The sequence below is a fragment of the Gallus gallus genome, chromosome 4, assembly GCF_016699485.2.
Source record: "Gallus gallus isolate bGalGal1 chromosome 4, bGalGal1.mat.broiler.GRCg7b, whole genome shotgun sequence".
In the NCBI taxonomy this organism is placed as follows: domain Eukaryota; kingdom Metazoa; phylum Chordata; class Aves; order Galliformes; family Phasianidae; genus Gallus; species Gallus gallus.
The window spans coordinates 74,434,240-74,451,086 of record NC_052535.1 but is presented as its reverse complement, the minus strand read 5'-3'; the positions used below and the strand labels follow the sequence as shown (position 1 = coordinate 74,451,086).

The 16,847-nt window shown below is 35.4% G+C and overlaps 1 protein-coding gene across 19 annotated transcripts in view; it reads right to left on the bottom strand.

The window, feature by feature from the left end:
- KCNIP4 (potassium voltage-gated channel interacting protein 4) overlaps positions 1-16,847 on the bottom strand; it is a 382,096-nt gene that overhangs the window by 26,747 nt on the left and 338,502 nt on the right. For 18 of the 19 annotated variants that reach the window (NM_001396136.1, NM_204555.2, XM_046939866.1 and 15 more), the window contains one exon: positions 11,436-11,560. In NM_001396136.1, the coding sequence (NP_001383065.1) occupies positions 11,436-11,560 (125 nt within the window). Of the gene's footprint in view, positions 1-11,435; positions 11,561-12,818; positions 12,873-16,847 lie in introns of all 19 variants that reach the window. The other variant, XM_046939879.1, reaches the window with a different exon arrangement.

The window sequence follows — 16,847 nt, the reverse complement described above, 5'->3', positions numbered from 1 at the left end:
TGTATTCATTATTTATATTTCATATAGTAATACATTTATCCTTTAACAAAGGTTTTTGAATTCTCTGTTTCTTATAAGAAAGAAAACTTCTGTTCAGGAGAAGGACCTGAGCATTGCAAACAAAAGAACAGAAGTAAGTGCTTACTTGCATAAATGTTTACAAAACTGAGCTTGAAGTTGCCATGAATAGGACCTGACCAAGTACAGCAGTGAAAATCACACATAATTGTAGGGCAGTGAAATGCGTGAAGCTGCTCTCTGTGAGATATATGCGGTCCACAGGAAGAAATGCTTCTTCCATGCTCACAACATAAGGGCATTCTGCCTTCTCACGGTAGCTCTTTGGCTTTCAACTTCTGACATGGGTTCTTCTCTCTGTGTCACAAAACCTCACATCTGAGCTTGTCCAACCGGCCAGCACACTACATCTACATTTCTTTTAGCCTGTTACCCAAAGACTAAGAGAGCGTTGGTCCATCCATGACATGGAGAACACCACTGACTGGTAGAACTGTTCTGTTCAAGGTGATCATGAAAGGGCCAGAATAGGCTTCATGGCAAGGCATGCCTTTGAGAAAGAGGAACAAATAGCTCCATAAAACGATGAAAGATGTACCATAGCTACTTTACAAATGAGATGTTGTTTCTATAATTCAGTAAAAGATACAAAAAAAAAACATCAGAATGCGATTAGAAGTTTAGACAGGAATATAAATTAGTAACATTTTTTAGCACAGTAAAAATCTAAGTAAGCTACATGAATCAATTTCCTTCAGACTGTTATGAAGCCTTCCGTGTCTTGTAGGTAGATACTCAGTACACTGGGTTCTCATTTTTGGCAGCATTTCTAAAATTTGTCAAGTAAGTAAAATGATTGGAATTGAATACCAAGATAATTCTAAATAAGTGGCGATCAATACTTGCTGAGATATTTTTTGTGAAAATGAACTGCTTAGAGAAACAAAAAAAAAAAAGAAGCTGAAGAAATCTCTCAGCTAAAACAGATGAGGGAAAAAGATAACTAGAGAATCAGGGACATGTGGAAAAGAGTTATGCATCATAGAGTGTAGGCATAAGACAGAGATTTCATTTCTCATATGGGTATCAGTCCCTAAGGAGATTCATTGAGGATGAAATTGCTTGGCATAAAAACTTCTCGCAAAACCTGCTAAGTTTATGGCACATAAAACTTTTCTCTGTTCCATAACTGCAGCTTCTGAGAACAAAATGAAAAAACAAGGCTGTTACAGCTTGGGCTGCATTACAGGGCACTGCACTGCACTGCACACTACATCTCTGGTGCAGTGGAGCAGATGCTGTAGGACTTGATTTAATTTTTCCAACTCTGCTGGAAATGCAGTGGATTTTTTGTAAATCAAATTCAACATTGCTATTTGATCAATTCTGAGAGATTATTATGATAATCAAATCTGGAAAGCTATACTAATTAAAATTAAGAAACAGAAAAATTAATTGATCCCTGAGCATAAGCTTCTAGCCTGTTCATGGTCTGCTTGCTGTTGAGACTATTACATTAATTGAAAAGGGATAGTATTAACCTTAGGATCCTAGCTAGATCTCCACTGAGAGATGGAGCAGATAGCTTCCTAGAGAGCCCTGAAGTTTCCCAAAAGTTACTCCAAGGAAATCTGAATGCACAGGTTTTGCAGGGCAAAACCTGAAACCTTGTATTTCATGTTCTCTGTTTAATAACTGAGAACTCAGAAGAGGTCCAGCAAGCTCCCAGTTGATCTGAGGCAATAACTTGATGTGTAGTCTTTCATCACCTATTAATATAAGACGCATGAAAAAATTGAAGAAACCAATAAAAGGATCAGATTTTTCCAGCACAGGGCAACAAGTACATCTACTTGTATATCTGCTGGTAAAAAAAAAATAAGAATTAGACTATGTGTTGGTTTTACCTCATGGGCATTTGTTCCTCTGGGGACTGGCCTGGAGGACTTCAGAGCCAATTACCAATAAATTATTGTTGTCTGACAGAGTGAATGAATGTGTGGTTCTTTTCATCACAGACAGCTAAAACAGTGAAAGACAAATCATCTGAAGAAAATGGTAACTGTGACTTTTTTATCTATAGGTCTGGAATCTTTCAGAAGGCACTCTCGTAGTGAAAAACACATAAAGAAATTCACAGAATACACTTAACATTTGGATATGTTTCATCAAACTCAATAAAGTTTTGCCATTGACTTCAATAGAGGCAGAATTTTCATTCCAGAAAGATAAAATTATAAATTCAGGAGCTTAGTGTTAGAAGTATCTAGAATTGGTGAGTTTACAGGTGTTGTTAAAACATGACAAACAACATTTTTATTACTGTCTGGTACCACGATAAATCCAATTTTACATTTGCTTTCCTCTAAATATCTCTGATGTTTCATATGGTGCCAGTCTTTTATCTTGCTCTGAAGGAAAGTAACAAGCATTTCTAGTTCAAAATTCATTAACAGTAATCAATCACACATTTTACTCTGATTTTTACTGAGGAGTCATTATTCTAAAGAAAGACTAAGAGCTTTTGCCCTAAAAACTTTGCAAATAAGTGAAAAAAAGCATGAGTTAAACTGGATTCTTCAATGGGATAATATGAAGTTATTGAACCTGGATTTCCTGCATACTGATATAAAACTCTACTGCCTGAACATTACATGTGCTCATCCTGTGCACCGAAGTTCAGTATAATGTCAAGCATGATCATGTACCTGCATCTACAAGTGACTGTAGATACTGAGCCAGAGACAAAGAGTGCTATAACCACTGCTGGGGGCTCACTTATAAAAATTATTCTTGATACGTTTCTTTTTGTAAGGCCTCAGTAATGTTGGTCCATGTCAGAGATTCTTAAATGGAGCAAGTAAATCACCATTAGAAGCACCACACAGGGAGCTTCCTAGATCAGCGCTTCTTTTCAGTCATGAAGTTAGTGCCGTTTCCATTTGATGGATATGGAGCTTTGCCATGAAGGGGTCCTGCTCAAATATACCATCCACAGAATACACATTTCACTCAATGCAGAGGAATTCAGCCTTCATTTTTCTCTCCTGTGAGGATGAACTTTGTTGTCTCCAACTCCTGGGAAAGTTCAGTTTCCCACAGTCACCAGCCTCCCTACTGCTGCTCCCCACTTTACTCTCAGGGCATGTTTGAGGAGGCTCTGATCAAAGGCTGAGAAGCAATCTCTCAGATAGCCAGGGACACTCTAAAAGGTTTTGGCTGTCAGAGTAGAGATATTAAATTAGGCAGTTGTCAACGTGGAGCCCGTGCAAGCAGTGAAGCCATGGTATAATGTGCTCTTGCAACCCAGAAGGCTTTTTAGCATGATAGTTAGGCTTTTAAAGGTGTGTAACAGTTAATAAGTCAGCTGGAGAGCCAAAATGTTAAGAGTCTTCAGATTTCTAGCTACAGGCTGTATTTACTGAATCACGCTGCCTTCTGCATTATTGGTTTCTATTTCTTCTGTTGCACTTACTGTATCCAAGGTTCTTTAAGTATATTTTATAATATAATTAATTGGGTTGAATAAATTCCCTAACTTGAAAGTTAACGTGAGAATCATTCAAATAATCTGAGTGAAGAGCAACTGCACAAATGCCCAGCTGATTTGAAGAATACTGGCTCTGCTAGATACTCAGACTCAATCAAAGGCAAATGCAGTTTGGGTCACAACTTGTAATATTCTTCCACGGCACTGAAAGGCTTCACCTCGGTGCTTTGGCACTTGTGATGTACTGTTTTATTTGAAGAACTATTGCTGTCTGCTTTTAACACAGATGTAGAACAAAGCAATTTCTTTAAATTTCTTACATGAAATTACTGCTGTGGAAATGAATAAAAAAACTTCTGAAGCTTTCTAAGACTAGATGTTGATTTGGTTCAAACTGATTGTGAATTTAAAGAAGAAAAAAAATAAAGATTCAAAATTACTTGGGAATTCCTGTCATCTAGAACAAATCCCTGAGTTCAGCACAAAAAAAAAAAAAAAAAAAAAAAAAAAAAAAAAAATTCTCTGTAAAGTTTTGAAGTACTGAGGACCCAAATGGTTGAACTGCACCATCCAGAAGTATAACAGCAGGCTTTGCATGCTTGCATGCCCACTTAGAAATATTTTTGTCCAATTGGAGTCCCTGGAGTACACTGTAGTAGAGAGATAATTTTTACATGACAACATTCTCACTGATGCATTGTACCAAATTTTATATCCCTAATCTTAGTGATGATGAAGAAATAAAAATCCAATAACTGCTTAATTCAAGCACCACGTTTTGTGAGGCTTGGTCCAGATACAGCACAAAAAAAAAAAAAATAGCTGCAGCGAGCTGTAGCCAAAAGATATTTTGCTGCTCATATTCTAGTACATAAACATTTATATTTCTCAGATACCACATTAAAAGCTTTATTGGTGAACGCAGCCCTGCCAGTAGATGGGAAATGTTAAACAGCTGGCCAGTAGAACAGAAGATATGTATTGCATATAAAGAGTCAGCCTGGCACGACCGACATAATGCCTTACAGTGAGCTCAGCTGACAGCACACCAGTCACATGAAAGGGTATTGCCAGCTTCAGCTAGGAAGGGCAGACAAGCCCTCAGAGCAATTTGAACTCACTAAAATATAACACTGACTTTTTTGAAGAAGAAAAACTTCAGAAGTATCCAGAGCTCTGAACTATTGATGCTGGGTGCTTAAAATCATGCTCTTTTTATATTGTACTTAATTAGTGACTTAGGACCTCCATTTATCAGAAATAACTCAGAAGTAAGCAATCACTATTATGAAGACAATCTCTGATGTGCCAGATGACAGTTTTTCCACAATGAACACAATGTGAGCAGCAGTAAGTCATGAGATGAATAGAAGTGGAGGGACTGAGTTCGCTATTAACTTTCAGAAAGAAGATTTCAGTCTCTGCCAGCAGCTGCGAGACTAATTGAAACGAGTATCTCCACTGAACACATTAAGGTCTGTAAATCTGTGACGAGTGACAACTATACACCAGATCTGTCAAACTCTACCTCCAAATTATTTCTACTCGTATTTGAAAAGTTTTGAGTTTCTCAACTAACTCTTGAAAGAAATATATAATGAGTGTAAGCATTATTTATTCCTCAGTTTGTGAAAAGATTTTCACAGAAGTTCCCTCTAAGCCACTGGTAACAAATGCCAGTGCTTTCAAAACATACTCACAAACTCCTACCCTTTTTTAAGAAGTGTTTTCTCACTCAACTAAAACTAAGAAGACATTCTATCTGAAGACACAAGCGGTAAATAATAACACTATTAAAAAAAAAAGAAAAAAAGAGGAGGTTTGAGCTATGAGCAGTAGTATACACATTCCTGAGGCAACCACCCACAAGACAGATGCCTCTCTGAAGAGCACTGGCTGCTGGTGAGATGAAATCTTTGTTCTTGTCCTAGGACTCAGTGGAGGAGACTGAGAAGTATAGTTAAGCTCTAAGCCACTTCATCTCCAACGACCAGCTCTGGAGAACTGTTGCGAAGGGCAAAATACTTTTGTACTAGCGTCCTCATCCCGCATGCTAAGTATTGTGTTTTGTTTTCTCACTCTAATTTGACCTGTATTAATCCTGAATCTGTACTAATTATAAACATGGATCCTGTGTAGAACTGAATGAGAACACAATGAACAGAACGTAGTGTATTGCCTTTGAGATGGGGGAAAATCATGATTTACAGATAGCTGATCCAAGCTGTACTGTTACTTCTTGTATGAAACCTTCTGCTTCAGTTCTCAAGGCCATATGGGATGAGGCTTTGGGCAGCCTGATCTTCTGGAACCTTGTGTGCCTATGGAACTAGCTGGTCTTTAAGGTCCCTTCCAATCAAAACAATTCACTGATTCTAAGAAATGAGATCCATGTTGGCTTTTCTCCTTGTTATGGTTTTCAGTAGGGAACAAATGCTACGTGAAGAAGCAAGAAAAAATAGAATGGACTTCCAAATTTGTTTGGCTCATCATGAAGTTACTCCAAGTTTTCATATAATCTTTTTTCTCTCTCTTAGAATCAAATCCTTGTATTCCCTGTCAGTTTTTAGTGCTTGACAAATATAATAAAAGGGAACACATTTTTCATTTGTATTAAGTACATTCTGATCAAGACATTGATTATCTTAGTCTCCGAAAGACAAAAGTAAAGAGCAGTTTTTGCAAAAGATAATTCATATACTGCAAAATGCACAGCAGATATCCTCAAATATGTAGCAAAAAAAAAAAAAAATTGCAAGGGAAAAATTATTTTACAGTGAAATATATTTTGATTCAGTACAACCAATTTTTCTCTTCTCATCTCAACTAGTTTTTACCAAAATTGTATTTTTATTCATCTCTCCCTACATGACAGGATGCTCTGTTTATCAGGCTGTTATAACACACATGGACAAAACTACCTTGTTCTTAAAGGCATCTATTATCAGATCACTTTTGCCCTCGGAAGTGCCCAATCTAACTTGCAAGCACTGGAGAGGGAAATAAATTCAGAAAAATATCTTGAGCCTTTCAGCAGACAGTCTAAGTAGCTTCCTTGCTACCCTGAAGGCTGTCTTAATTGTAGCTCATGGTCTCTGTCTTTGAATAAACTGACTGTAATGAGAGCTGCTGCTAAACAGCAGCAGTTTTCTGCATTGTATCACTATGATCTAGCACAACATGACTTAGAGGGCTTTAAATACATAATACAAACACTTATCATATAAGATCTGGAACTGATACTTGAAGGTAAGTTTGAATTTTACTTTCTTGACAGCTAACATGATAATGTAAAATGTTGTGTCTCTACAATTTAAAAAACATTTTTAATGCCAGAATGCCAACACTACATACATGCAGAAAGTTACATGAAACAACAACTTACATTTCCACAGTAAGCACTTATGCACATTTTATTTTCTTATGGAGATATTTTCCTATTAAGAATGTGAGAATTGGCACTGTACTTGCATTGAGAATGGAAATTGGGCTGCCAATAGAAACAGCTATTAGTTTCAAATTGTTAGCCAATCCTTTGCATTAAATTAGTCATCTATCCTGAATGTGGGCTATTCAAATCACAAATGGATAGAATGTTCTACGTGAAGAGATCTCTTTAGGTCATCTAGTCCAACTTATTTCAAATATCCAATATGTATTTTTACAGTTGGGTATGTAGATATACCTTAGAAGGTTACACCCAGAGGACAGGAACCTCATGCTTTTATTTCCCTTCAACAGATTGGAAAAATACTTAATTAGACAAAACAAGTGCCTTTTCCCCATTTATTTTTTCTGAGTTACTAGTAGAACAAAAAAAAAAAAAAAAAAAAAAAAAAAAAAAAAAAAAAAAGAGGATTTTCCTGAAAAGGCCAATGGGAATAGTTGTATCATATCATGCAAACTCTTGAATGCTCTAGACAATCAACAAGTGTTACAGTCTAAAAAATGAGCTGTCATTAAACTTTCCCTGAGATTCACAAATGCAACAGTTTTACAATGCTTCCATCAGACTGTAATTGAAATGGAAAAACCTTTGAATAAATTAGCATATTTTGAATTATGCACATAGGAATTTTTACAGGGATGGTAGTATGATGGGAGGAGCATAACATTATTAGAGCTGTTTTCTTACTGTTGCTGTTTGCCTCATTTACTAACACTAGTAGGGAAGAAAGCTGCCTTAGAAATCTTGTTTTCTCAATAAATTTTACAAATATAGAGCTGCCTATTTATAGCTACTGTATACATCCAGAGACATTTTTATGCATGCACAATTTCAATTTACACTTTCACTGATATACAGCAAGATGAGAAAAATGTTCATCAAGAAATCTTTAAACATTTCCAAGAAAGCGCAGTAGCTTCCCTGCACTACATTCTGCAGATTTTTTTAATGAGAATAATCAACCAAAATTAAAAGATAATTAACATTTAAGTTTATCACAGGAGCATCATTTGTGCAACACATGTATTATTTAAGTATTTTTTAAATGGAAATGTGCCAAAGCTCAGGGACATTTTTAGATCTGTGAGAGATCTATGAATGGACAAAAGAAAAAGAAAGACCACATGTTGAGTGCATGCTTGATAGTCTGTGCAATTTATTGTGAAGTACCTCTTGTACTAGGCCTGCCACAGAGCTATTGGTTTGAAAGGTTAATGACTGCTGCAATCACAATTTCAATTTACAAGAAATGGGATGACAGGAAACCAAATACAAAATGGAAAGGTCCCACTGTGATGGCAGCTGAGCAACAATTCATCAACAAGAGTGCAAGAGCATTGTAAAGCCAGAGTGCTAAGGACAATCTTTTGAGACTGGGGAGGGCTTAGGACTTCCTTTAATCTCATTTTTCAAGGTTAGCATAGATTTTAAATGGCTAAATTGATGAATACACTCATAAGTTATCCTTTCATGCTTTTCCTTATAACAGCTTTTAGGTCATCTGAAAGTGCTTATCTCACTTACTTACATTTTCTGTAGTGTATCTCTTGTATTTTAAAATTTGACCTTGATTACAACCAAAACAGCCATCAAGACGGGCATTTCAATGCTCTTAGGGCCTTTTCTGCTGTTGTCCTGTTTTTGCTTCCTGAAATGTCAGAGTCTTTTCCATTCTGTATCTTACTTTTCTGTTTTCATTATAGATATTAATATTAATGTTATGGATAATTTATCTTCTGGTAGTATTACAGCTTTGCTATTGAAAGTCTCACTGTTTTTCAGATTTTATATAAGGAGACTGTTGCTTTCTTTTCTCTCTGTAAAGAGATATGTAATCCATGCATTTATACAGGCAGAAATGTATGAAAGAAGTAGCATTTACTAGCAAAATAGCAAGCAGTAACTATTTTAACTGAAACAGTTGAACTATCTTAACTCCTGCATGATGAATCCACATATCCCTATGAGGATCAGCACCTGCAATCATAAGGCTATTTCCAGGTGTTTGTAGAAGGCCTCATCAACATCTTCCTCCTGAACAGGTGGCCTATAGTAAACACCCATAATGGTGTCACCCCTATTTGCCTCCGAATTCTTATACTTTAAGATCTCAAGTTGTTCATCATTCATCCCTAGGCAGAGCTCTCTCACATAAAGAACAATTCCATTGCCTCACCTTGCTGGCCTGTTTTTCCTAAAGGGTACATAACCATCTGTGACATCATTCTGCAAACATGGCCCTGCAATCAGACACAGATCTCCAGTTCTTCCTGTTTATTCTCCATGCTGTGTGAATGGGTATATAGGTATATCCCACATCAGAGTGGAAGACTGAGCAGAGGATGTAGGCTACCCTAGAGATTTTCTAGTCTTGTCACGATCTTTATGGCTCTACATCAGACTTTCTCCAGTATGTCCATGTCTCTCTTGAGCTAAAGAACCTAGAACTAAATACAACATCCCAACTCTCCCCTCATCATTGCTGAATTAAAGGCAAACATCACCTCCCTCAAATCTGTCCACCAAGACCTCCAGGTCTTTTTCTGCAAAACTACTTTCCAACTGGATGATCCCTAGCATATATTGATGAATGAAGCACAGAGATGAAACACATGGGGTGAAGATATTGGCAGGATAGCACTAAGCTGGTTTTAAAAGAGAGGTACTGAGAAAGGAGGTGGCCAATGGCAGACAGAATTCAACAAGCATTATCAAGGGAGATCATTTAAGTACAGCCATGGGAGAGACTGTAATGCTGCCCCATATCTATGTCTACCAAACCACTCAAATTGTGTTTGATAAAACCTGAACAGGTGATAGGAAAATGAACTAACTCACATAGACAACGTTCTGACAGAGCTGAGACAGACCTGTCCTACCCACTCTCTGAAGAGATTAGAGCTGCAATCTAGCACTAGGTTTTGCAGTAGAACAGACAAAGATGAGAAACAAAACAAACCTGAGCTCAACCAAAAGTAACCCTTCGTTTCTTAAGTTTGAAGCCTGGGTTAAGACCACTGCTTTAAAATGATTTATAACAGTCATCAGCACTGGACATGTTTTACAGCATTTCTGAAAGTAATTGATAACTTTGCAATCATACTAAACACACACACAAAAAAAATCTGAGCTCCATGCTCATTAGCTCCAAATAGTCAAAGATAATTATACTTGCATTTCTTGAATTACCATGTACTGATAAGGAAATGAAACACTTGAATAAAGATGTATTACCATCAAAACTTCTTTGATGCAATACATCTTAGAACACAAAAGTAGATCAAGAGCTGGAATTCCTCTTGAAAATTATTATGGCAACCAATTAAAATACTTCCTTATAATGTATTCTCTTCTTCCATGCGTCATGTTACACAGAGAAGCATCAAGGTCCTTTGTTCTGAGGCTCTAAAAATAACTTTCTTAGAGAAACAGACAGAAGGCTTATTTTATCCACTATGCTTTTACCTTTCTGCCTTAGATAATTAGGAACATTAGCTCATGATTTGCAATAGCTTGGGAATAGTATTATTAACAGGGGAATGTTCTCTAGTACCTTGAGGAAATGAAAAGCCTTTAAGAGCAATCACGGTTAATCACTAACATGCCAACATTATATACTGTCTGAAAATGGAGATGATATATAGACAGGACACATTAAGTGACTCTATATTTTACTTCCATTGTGAGCTTTCAATAAAAATGTTGTTTTAAAATACCCTTTCACACAGCTTGCTTCCACTACAAAATACATGATAGGTATCATCTAAGAGTTTAGTACAATTTACACTTCTTGTAGAAGCTACTAAAAATATTCTCCATAGTTAAGTTTTGTTGTGTTTTAGTATTATAATACTTTGTTACATCAATTTGTTTCAGTAGTAAATGCTAAGGGCAAGAACACCTTTTTCTAAGGGTGGAAGGAAAACTAAATCAAAAGGTGATAAATGCAATTATCATGCAATTTACCTTTAGCTTGGCAGAAGACTTATCACCTGCACAGTTGCAATACTCACATCTGAGTTCACAAGTTAACAAAACAATTTGGAAGCCACTGCTAACATTCAAACTCCTTAACATCAAATATAGTATAAAACTGCATTAATCCAATTTTAGCCAATTACTTCTTGTGGTAACTACCATGAATACAATAATCAAAATCTTTCCTCTAACTTAAAAAATTCTTCACCATTTAATTTCCCTCCTATCATTTCTTTCAAGCAGCCTCAACACAACTTTTAATCTCTCCTTGAACAGTCCTACTTTACTAACTTAAATTATTCACTGCTTTATACCTTGTCTGCATCTTTTAAATAGTTCACTTGTTGCAGATCAACTATTTCCACACCTTATGTGTGTTTCCACATGTAGCATTTAACTATGGAATCCCACAAGCTCCACTGAAAGCATTCTTGTACAGCTGAGATCGCAGTGGCATGTAACGTGTTAAGTGGATGGTAAATTAAAAACTGAAGTACTTACATTCTTGAAACCTCTATATAAGATCTGAAGTTCCTTCTTTGTGAATTTACTCTGTGCTTCCAGCAGTTCAAGAGCTTCAGGTCTATGCCGTACTGTGGCCATTTCCATTTCATCTTCTACAGTATCTGCAAAATGCAAGAGACAGAAAGGAAAAGCTCAACAAGAAATGCAGGATGTAGAAATATCTGTCCTTTGTAGGAAAAAAAGAAAATTAGATGACATTATTTTAAAGAATGGCTTTCATGATCTTGAAGACATGTGACACATTCATTTTGAATTTACAGGGAAAGGGTATTTATCTGCTTCAGTGGCTGCATAAAGCATGTAACAGCAGTGATGATCCAGAGGTCTGGATATTATTACAGAATAAATATAAATAATAATAGACTGCAAGGACATACATGACATATTCAGTAGGATTTTGCTGCTTCTACAACTCTCTGAGCAAATAAAACACCTTATAAAACCTTACTGTGTCTCAACAATACTGGAGATATTCCCTCCATTTGTTACTGGATCAGCCTGGGATTCCCAGTGTTCTCCTTTATGGATAACTTTGTACAGTTTTTGGCAAAGATATTCCACCTTCAACAGTGAGCCTTACTTTGAGTACAGTGTAAGAAACCTTTCAGAGCAAACATGATTATTCACGGTGAGCAGCTTTAGGGGGGCAACATGAAGATTTTAGCAAATATGAATGCCAATATACACCTTTAAGGCTCTAATATAGCTCTAAAAGGATGAGATTTAAATGTGAGAGTCAAATAAAATAGCTAAAGCAAATTACAGTACAGATTTTCTTATACAGGAGTACAAGGCATACACTTGATCCAAAATGTGACATTAAGCATATCTTATATAGTAGTACTGACAGATTTAATCAAATCATGGTTGCCTTCTGGTTGAATAGCTATACCAGCTATAGAAATGTAACCTGAGCAAAACCAAATATACATTTTTTTTTTTTTACTTCTACAATGGTGAAAATATATATATTATTTCATCAGTGGGGGACTCTGCATTCTCAAAGTTAAGTTTTATTCACCTCAATTTTTGGAAGATCACAAACAAAACACTCCATTAAAACAGTATTATTCTTACATCTTCATATATTTTTATTCTGGTACAGTGCAGTAATAATAACTTTCAGTTGCTAGGGAGAAATCTGACATCAGGAGATCAAGTTCAACTATCCAAAAAAAATGGACAACTTTAGAATAGAATCACAGAATCACTGAATGGTTTGGGTTGGAAGGGACCTTGAAGGTCATCATCCAGTTCCAACCTCTCTGCCATGAGAGGCACTCCACTAGACCAGCTTGCTTGGAGCACAGAATCAGTATATATCAACAACTTGGATAAATGTTCAAAAAATTGTAGGACCTTGTCTTTCCTTCCTGGCAGAGAGAGGCTGTTGCTGGCACTCATCTCAGGAACCTAAGGATTAAAGAAATATTCAAGGTGTGGAAAGGAAGGAAACAGATGTTAAAAAAAAAAAAAAAAAAAAAAAGTAAAAAAAAATGAGTTCCACTTCTCGAGAGGCTTCCGGTAGAGAATGGATGGTCCAATAACAGAGGCGACGTAATATCAAAAGTGTATGTAATTATTCCCATTTCAATGGTGGTTTAACTGAAAGAAGAGAAAGCAATGTTCTGCAGAAAACTCTGGGCAGGTACATTTCTCATACAGGCATGTCATCATAATGGTAGTGTCTAATTGGTTTCCAAAACCATTAACAATGTTTTGTGAAAGAACCAAGACTGAAAGTCAGATGGCAGATCATCACATCAAGGATTTAAAACTCAGATCGAGACACATGAGTATTTCTTTCTTAGATTATTAAGAATTTCTTTCATGTAACAGAATAGGAGAAATTAATAGATAATTGCGCTTTCTGAATTGTGATAAATGTCTGAACCGAATTTAGCTAACTACTGCTCCAGGTAAAGCTTCCAAACAGCCTCTGTGCAAGACAGCATCAACAAGCCTATATGCTACTGTTCTGAACACAGCTTAGAAATATTTATGTACTTTGAAATACACAAACACCTGTACACTGGGCATGAATGCAGATTCCAAAATCCGACCATGTGTTGAACAGAGCCATTAATAAATACAGTGCAACCTACTGATTTATATACATGTGTATGTTTTTTGATAGTTATTTTGGTTTTTTTTAATATATAGAAAATAAATAAATTGGGTGAGTTTAAGGCAGTGTATATGGTTAGGCTGAAACAGATATCTTTGATAAGCAATATTGGTTCAGTAGGTTTTTCAAAGGGTAAACTGAAGTATTTTAAGATTGGCATGTGATGTGCAATGTTAATGATTAAAAGGGCATAAGTACTGCAGCATAACTCTTTATTTTACTTCTACTCTTGTGATTATTTTTTTATTTTTAGTTTCCTCCTAATAGCACTGTTCTTCCTTATGGATGTGTTTCGGTTTCTGCTGGTTCCTTCTTACCCTAAATCCCAAGACTAGGTAGGTATTTACCTCACAAGCATCAACTGTGAATTCAGGCAAGATGACCAAGAAATAAGTAAGGACTTGTAACTTTAGAAAATCAGCAAGTCATTTAAAAAATGTAATTATAAGTGCAAGATAAAAGGCATGGTGTAAGATAAAAAAAATGAACACCGTTAATACTTTATGGCTTTTCAAATCTGATTCTTAGCACATCATTTTCTCCTGACAGTGTTCTTTGAGTACATTTATTTTATTAATTAAAGCTGCTTCCGTCAGTTTTTCAGCTTAGACTCAATGCAGAAAGATTTATTAGAAAAAGAAATAACAGTGCTAATCCATTTAAAATGACGTTTGCAGATGCCATAATAAAATGTTAAATTCAATCACTGAACCAGACTGCAAATTCAGATAACACTTTGCATTTCATAACTCTTCTGAGAGACATGTTAGTTTTGTCTGGCTCTTTACTTTGGCTTTTTCCAACTCAATATTTATCAGTGTAAGCATTACAGAGAATGTCTGTAGGAGGAAGCAGACATGATATTTTTCATTTAACCTGACAGAAGATATTTTCCAAATCATTGTCACCCATAGTCTTATCTGAGAATGTCCACTGTGTCTTGGCTTATGGGCAAGCTAAAACATATTTCTCTTCCATTCATTCATAGGTTGTTTCAGATGACTCAGACACAGTCAATATTTTTGTGAAAAATTCCAATGTAAACACTATTGACAACTTTAAATTGTTGTTACGATATTTGATGATAGCTTTAAAGGATCAATATCTGAATTCACAGGATTATAAGAACATTTCAGTTCTCACCTTAAATATGAAAATTTCTGTCATGTGGCTGTGCACTTCCTATACACAGTTATCAAGGGATAATTAAGTTGTTCCAGAGTTAAGAATCTGTCTTCCCAATGTTTGGAAAGCCTAGCAAAGTTCCTGAGCTACATTTTAATTCTCCATGAGAACATCCAGGGTTTATTTTGCAAGGTTATTGAAGCTTTGCCATCACATTTTTAAGGAATTTTGTCTTCTGTATTCATTATGAAGTAACTATAATAACATCATATAGATACATAGCAGAAATTTTCTCAGCTGTAAGTTTGCACCAGGTGCTTATAATAAACTTAAAAAAAGAGTGAACTTGAGAATAAATATTGTTGAAATGTCACTTTTATATGTAATGAGTTACACAGACTTTAAATGGGCTATCATTTAGAGAGAGAGGGACTTACATGGAAAAGAGGTCCCTATTTGTGAATCATCCGATTACCTAGAGGGATATCTACAAGCTCTTCTAGAAGTTAAATGAATAAATGTAAGGCCAGATATATGTGCCAGAGAATGTGATGCCTGGTATGCCCTTATTGATGAATATTTCTACAGTGTTTAACGATTCAGTAAAAGTGTAGAAGACTGCAATATGGTGGCAATATTAGTTTTCTGTTAATGAAAAGATTCAGTGTAATGAAAAGATTCTTATCACACTTCATTTCTGTAGCACTTTATTGATACAAATAGTCCAAAAATAAGATCACTGGGAGCTTTCTGATAATATGCCAACTATGCTGATTAAAATACTATAGCATTCATGAGTCACTTGCTCTCTTAAAAAAAAAATTTAAAAAAAAATTAACACTTATGGCTACCATTACCCAGGCAAGCAAAAAACACACTTTAACACATGCAATTAAAACATGTGAAAATACAACTATTTCTCAACCGAGGTTTTGCAATTTCTACAGCATTAATGAAAAATTCATCATTTCAGTTCTTTAGTTTCTTCAACCTAAGAAAGTTAAGAACTTTTTTTTTCCTACATTTTTCACAAAGTGCTAATATATCTCAGCTGAAAATGAGAAACAAGTTCATCTTCACTTCTTAATATATTAAATAAACAATCATATTGATGCCATTAATGAATATTTTTTTCTTCCAGCTTAACAGTAGAGACAGTTTTTAAGGCATTTGCTACAGGAGCTATGCTCTGAACCTTTCATCATATATTAAATAACAAAATGGTAAAATCAATGCAAAAAACAGACATACTCCTTAAATAATGATAAAAACAAATCAAAATTTAGGGCATATCTGTAGAAATTGTGCATACTACTTATTTAATAATTGCATGCATATGCACTATTTCAAAGCCAATCTTGAGTCTAGACTTACCAGACTAACATACACAAATAAGAAAAAGCACTCTGAGATGTACTGTTGAATGGGAAGGCTGAAATAAGTTTTTATCATTATTCAAATAACCTTTTTCTGCACATATTCAATTGCAATACACAACTGCATACACAATTGCAAATTCAGGGTTGGCAGTTTTTCAACAAAATCTTGCTTTAAATCTATTCCTAGTAAATTTTCTAAGGAATTCATATTAAGTGGCGGTCATTGTAGGTAGTGCTGACTTCACTGCTACTACATCAGGAATGTTGTTTCTCTCATGCCAGGAGAAATCAAATCGCACATTATGTCAAAATGCGAAAACAACAATGTACATCTACAATTTAATATAAAATTTTCATTTAATGTAATATTCTCATTTAAAGCAACATCTCATTATATACAAGAGCACAGAGGAAAATGTTGACTTCATCTTTTCTTTTTACTACTTGGTTCTCAAATATGTAACATCTAATGCAATTTCTATCTTGTCTTCTCTTTGAGCTTATAAAAACACTTTCAGCTGAAAAAAGCACGTTTTGCACGGTCAGTGATTTTGAGACAATTTAAATATTTTCATGCTACCTATACAGACAAAAATGTTGCACAGAGATGTGCAAGGAATAAGGATGTGTTGCTCTCCAAACATTAGAAAGGAATAAAACCTTTTTAGTCTAGGACTATCATTACTCAGGTCATGTAGGTGAAAGCAGCTTCTACTTAAAGCTGTCACTACAGTGACTGCTTTTTTTAAGCTACTA